At 36.4% G+C, this 6000-nt stretch overlaps 1 protein-coding gene across 4 annotated transcripts in view; it reads right to left on the reverse strand.

Moving 5' to 3' along the window:
• Positions 1 to 6000, reverse strand: part of MTA3 (metastasis associated 1 family member 3) — a 138071-nt gene that overhangs the window by 131584 nt on the left and 487 nt on the right. For all 4 annotated transcript variants that reach the window (XR_005626381.1, XM_039697924.1, XM_039697925.1 and 1 more), the window contains exons 2-3: positions 4335 to 4402; positions 2430 to 2523 (exon numbers count right to left, since the gene is read on the reverse strand). Coding sequence is in view for 3 of the 4 variants with exons in the window: in XM_039697924.1 (XP_039553858.1) it covers positions 2430 to 2523; positions 4335 to 4402 (162 nt within the window). In the remaining variant the exon portion in view is untranslated. The remainder of the gene's footprint in view (positions 1 to 2429; positions 2524 to 4334; positions 4403 to 6000) is intronic.

Below are 6000 nucleotides of genomic sequence, written 5' to 3' on the forward strand. Positions count from 1 at the left end.
CTTTTTTCTTCTTTTAGTAAATGGGACCATGTCTACATCTCAAAATGTAGCCTTCAGAAATTGATGTGTCAGTCAGAAAAACCCCAACCCCCACCTGCCAAAATCTTGACAAATGCATAACTCAGACCAGTTTTTCTCAATCAAAAATAACAAAAAAATGCTAGCAATAGAAAATATCATTTGAAAAAATAAAGCAGATGTTATACTTGAAAGACTTCTCCAAAAGGCACAGAGCAGAAATCAGTGGCTGAACTGGAGTTACCATTCCTTAAGAGACTTGTATCTTTTAACATTATTTTATACCAAACCAGGTAGAAGTGTTGACGCATCAACATGTTTAGCTATATGAAACATTTCCAAAACATTCCATTCATAAATATACAAATATTTTGTTTACACACACCATATTTTTAAACAGAACACTGTGTTATTCCAGAATGAAAGCCTTTAAATTGAACTGACATTTAACTACATCTGCTCTGTGAGCTATAGGAAGCTGTAGGCAAGCAATCCTTCGCTGTGTGCTGTCCCCTGTAACTGTAACAAACATCTCCCAAGAGAACTTGGCACTACAGATTGGTCAGAACAGAGACATTGTGTCCAGAGAAAATGTTCATAGAGAAACATAATTCACAAGAGCGCTGGGTTAGAGGGCTCCCAACCTGTGAGACACAGGCATTCTAAAGATGTTTGTTGAACCAGCTGGAAATCACATTTCTGTTTTGTCACTACAAAACCACAAGAGAATCCCAAATGAGAAAACACCATGGAAGACTCCACGGCACTTCTAGTGACACCAACAAACCCCTAGCATGCTACAGGAGAAGAGCAACCGACCATCAACAAATCCTTTCTTTCGAAGTGCTGACAAAATGGCAATCTAAAACTCACAAAGGAAATAGAAAAATCTTACTTTTCCAGGTTCAATGATATCCACAGGACTAACATACCCTTTTCTACAAAATAAGCCAACTAAAAAAAAATTTACAAACTTCATGTTTTAAAAATCAATTCTTTTAAAAAAAAGTGCTTCCAGAAAAGTTGTTATAATTTTCCTACTTTCTTGCCCCCTCCATTAGAAAAGAAAAACAAAAAAAAGTGTTAGAAAGTTTCATGAAGCTCACCTAAATTTCTATGTTTCTATACATTTCAGCTGAAAGAACTAAAAAGACTAATGATTGTGGAGGCTGATGATCATAAATAGGTCACAGGCAACTATAGAGTGTACTCAACTATATAAGAAAACACTAAATCATTTCCTTAGTACATAAGCAAGATGTATTGTCTTCCTATAAAAACCAAGCCAGTACTTTATATTATATACTCACATCATCCCCACTTCTCTAAGACCAATAAAAGAATAAAACAAAAGCCAAAGGTTGGCAATTTCTCTTCATTCACCATACCTGGATGAGCAAAATTACCAGAGTTGGACATTAAACCAATTGCAGGGTATTTTTAAACACCTAATTGCACCATCATATATCTACATAAAAAGGTTGTCATTATCTAATGCCTTTCAAGAGATTCATCCCAATAAATTAGAGATTTATAACCCCTACACATCTTATTCACAGATTCATTTTGAAAACTCAAGCATCATACACAATCAAAATGGTATTTAATAGCATGTGGCAAGAAATTTAAGGGATGTTGACACACTTCACATTTCAGTTATTTACAAATATGACTGGAATATTTTGCAAATTACTGTTTTCATCTCAGACTTTTAGGTACTGAATTACATTTTAAGAATTGCATTTTTTTCTCTTCAGATTTTATTTTTCATCAAAAAGTTATGGAACATTATGCTATTTCACTTGTATACCAAATGGCAGATACAAAAAAAGTTTATGTTTGTGTTGAAAAATGTGGCTTTTTTCACCTATTACCACTTGTTTTTATTTTAAAAAAAAATTAAAAATAAAAGCCAACCCCCCTATTTTTTGACTAATATTTACATTTAGCATAAATGCACATAACAGCTCTTTTACAATGTCCAGTAATTTTCAATTGCCAATGATACATTTCATTCTTTACATTAAGTAGTACATGCTTATGCCTAACTCAAAAAAGTCACATCAAATAATCACAAGTGCTCTTAAGCTTAAATTAACTTACAACCAAGAATTACTGTTGACATAAAAAAAAGAAATGCAGCTGTATCTTCTAGACTAAAAGATACATTCTTTTTTTTTTTTTCCAGATGCACAGTCTCAACCACATGGATACAGCTAAACTTAATTCCCAGAAGCAACTAATAGGAGCAGGAGAGTATTAGATAATACTAAGCAATTAACTGGTTATTAATAAATGCCTAACATAAGTATATATTTCACATGCCAAAAAAAAACCCTGCAATTTTAAGCAGTTGCAGAAATTGAGGTGGCTGTGTTAGTAAGGAAAAATGCCCTACACCATCTACTTACTAGCATGCTTATCTGCAAGCATTATAAGGCTGTTAGAAATATCTCTTCGCCTGTAAAAACACACCACTTTCGCTTCCACGTTCCCATTGGCAGTCTACAAAAGAAAGAGAAAATCAAGTCAGGATGTATCCCTCCTCAGCTGAGTAATACAAATTCAATGCTCTCTGCTTGGAGGGTTCCCTCATATCAGTTGTTCTCACATGATCAGTCAAGCTGAAATCACCAGAATTACTCCAATAAATAAAATCTTCTTGAGAGAGGCCATTACCAATTTCAGACCAGACAGGAGGATTAACTACAATTATTGAGTCCTCAGAATTTATATTTTGTTCAGGTGTTCAGAGGTGCAATGCCAGTATCATGCTAACGTAAAAATCCTTCAGAAATATTAGAATCATGTGAATGTTTCTTTATAATCCAGCTTTAGACAGAAATGTATATTTCAAAGTACTCTAGCATTTTTTCAGAACCTCATTTAATATAACATTTATTGAAAAAGTCTTTTTGAAAGACTTTTGAAAGGTTTATTTGAAAAAGTCACAACAGCTCCTAAAGTAAAAGAGCTATTTAGTTCAGTGTTGTTTTCATGACTCGTTATGGGGGCCATGATTTATAAAGAATTCACAAATATTTGAAGAACTGTATCCTCCTCCTTGAAGGGTACAAAAGTACTTTTTTACCTTGATTTACTTATTTAATACTAAAAAGTATAATGTTTTGATAGTTTCTTACAAATAAAAAAAAAGATTGTCCCCGGTAGAACAATAATCAAAGCATTTCATTACATATTTACATAACAACTCCACATTTGCTCAATATCTTTAACACATGAAAGCAAACCATTCACATTCAAGATGTCTGGATTACAACCTCCAACCTCTCTTAAAAAAAAAATCAATACATGACTGTTTTACCCCGCATGAGCAAGATTAAATTATAGCAGTGCAGTTTAAAGATAATAAACCTTTCCTTCAATACATGATTGGAATCAAGTCAATTACTCTGAATAAAACATTTTCTTCTCCAATAAAAGTCAAAAACTATTTGCCATGCACAAGTTCAGTGAATGTTGTGTTGGACAGCACTAACAGTTAATGTGGTTGATGTCTGCTATGGCATAGTGTTGTGTTTCATTAACAAGAAGAAAACCACTTGCAGGTCACCGATTTTTTCATTTACTTTCTAACCACTGGGGAAAAAATACCTTAATCATTACTTATATCATGATGGACATTTTAACAATTAACTTTTGATGTAGCAGATCACAGTAAGTTTTAATACTGCTTGAGGAAAACGTAAAAAAATAATGCATATAGAAACTCCACACTATTCTTAGTAGTGTCAGTGAAGAAAAATAACCATTCTTTCCCCAAAATGACAGTCAATAGAGCCTCCATTTTTTAGAAAAATACACTCAGGATAAAGACAGACAACACAGTCTGTACTTTATTCAAAAGCCCATTCTTCATTCACAGCTGCCAATAGGCAGAGCAATAAACAGCCACGGAAGTCACATATTCTGTCATTTGATCACTGCAAAGTCTCGCTGGTACCTTCCAGCTCTTCAGATGTCTATCTAAAAGCAGACACATTACATGATAGCTGTCATTCCAGATGGATTCACAGTGTCATCGCCAGCCAGAAAATTCAATCCATTCATTTCTCCAAGAATTCAGAATTTGTTAGAAAATTTTTGCAGCAGAGTAATGCTGTTCAACAGGAATGAGCAACTGCATCTTTCCTTAGGTAACAAGGCAGAATTAGAGAATATCACATAGCAGGTCTTCAGTAACCACCAGAAACCCCTACTACAGCAGAAATCTTAAGGGATAGAAATAATTCTCAGGTTTTAACAAGCACACTGACTGTTGCCAAAGGTTAAGAAAGTGTCTTAGATATTTGTACCTTGTTAAGTTCTTCAATTCTCCTAATGAGATATGGATTGCTGGATGAATTTTCAAAATAAACATAATCTGCAAGGAAAAAAGGGAAAGTCACTGAAATACCAGAAGTTACGTAAAGACATATCATTATTAGTGCAAAAATTTTCTTCTAAACCTAGACGTTTTCAAAGGGCTGAGATTTCTTCATAAATGTTGGGATCGTGATGCATTTCTACACTGGGATTTAACATCATTTCTTCCTAAATTCTGGTTTTAACTGCACTACACCTGATTTAACAACCATGCTGGAAAAAAGTTAAAGGCTTTGTGTTAAAGTTTACATTGTAATCCCATAATCCACACACTTCATAAATCTTGACAGGGAAAGAGCAACTTCTCACAATCAATTAGGGATGATTTAAGAACTGAGCATTTTAATGAGTTGCTATATTATAGAGATTTACATTTCTGTAAGAGATGACACGTCATATTTATTATCAGGTGCTGTGGCAGTACAATTGTCCCAATGAGTAATGTATGTTTTATGATACTTGCTCTTGTTGTTATCTCTGTCCAGTAAAATGTAAACTATATTAAGCAGGAATTGTCATGAAATTAGCAAGGATCTTGCAGGACAAAGTCTGTTTCAGCATCATTAATATAAAAATATTTTCACAGAGTTTATGGAAATTTACTCATATCCTGAAAGCTGCTCCCATGAAACATACAAAGAACTGACAAGCAGCGCGTTTTCTTCAATAGTTTTCTGAAAACTTGTTTTTGTGCAATGAAAAAGTATCCATCAAATGTCAACCACACTTTAAATTTGATGTTGGATTTCTACACCATGCAAACTTTATTTTTAAAAATCGGATGAGAAACTATAACAATGTATAAAAGACTTCTGCAACACTTTGACACTACAATACAATGAAAAGGAACTTCAGGTAGCTCTAATGAAAGAATATGATCTCTGGATAGTGTTCACGACTGTTCATTAAGATTACAACGAAAAAAAAGAGAATTAGTGGCCTAGGAGGTAAACCCTACCCGCTACCTGCTAAGAGAAGGATTACTTTCACGAGTAAAGGCTGATGGGACTACAGTCTAAGTGTCCTAATGAGAGAGCGTGCAGATGGAAGATTTGTGGCTCGATCAGCATATCTCAAAACATTAGCAGAAAGGGATTCAAACTATTATCACCCTTCATTTCCACGCATCCTCCCTCTCAGCTCTGGCTGCTGAGAGAGCAGAAGGATGGAGCGATTTTTGAGCACACCTAACTTGTGCGGTGCACCTGAGCCACAGCACTGGGCACAGTGCCACGTTCGCTCCCTCCGCGAGCGAGCGAAAGTTATCCGTGTCATTTTCGACAGGCTCGGGATGGGAAGACAAACGTTTGCCGTGTTTTTCGCCGCCTAAATGCCCTCTCCCCTCCGCCCTCCGCCAAGCAGTCACGTATCAGGGCGCTCCTCAGGGGTCACGGCGGCAAGCAAGGGAAGCTGACAGAAATCCCCCGGTTACACAGCCGGATTAATTATTTATCCCCGGCAGACCAAGGAAGGCGCGGAGAAACTCCGCCGTGAGAGCGAGGGAGGGCGCGGGGCCAGGGGAGCGGCGCGGGAGAAGCGCCCCCGGGGTGGGCTCGGCTGCCCGGGCGCGCCGCCGGCAGGGCCCGCCAGGCCGCG

This window comes from Passer montanus, unplaced genomic scaffold, assembly GCF_014805655.1.
Source record: "Passer montanus isolate IOZ18808 unplaced genomic scaffold, ASM1480565v1 scaffold12, whole genome shotgun sequence".
Taxonomy (NCBI): domain Eukaryota; kingdom Metazoa; phylum Chordata; class Aves; order Passeriformes; family Passeridae; genus Passer; species Passer montanus.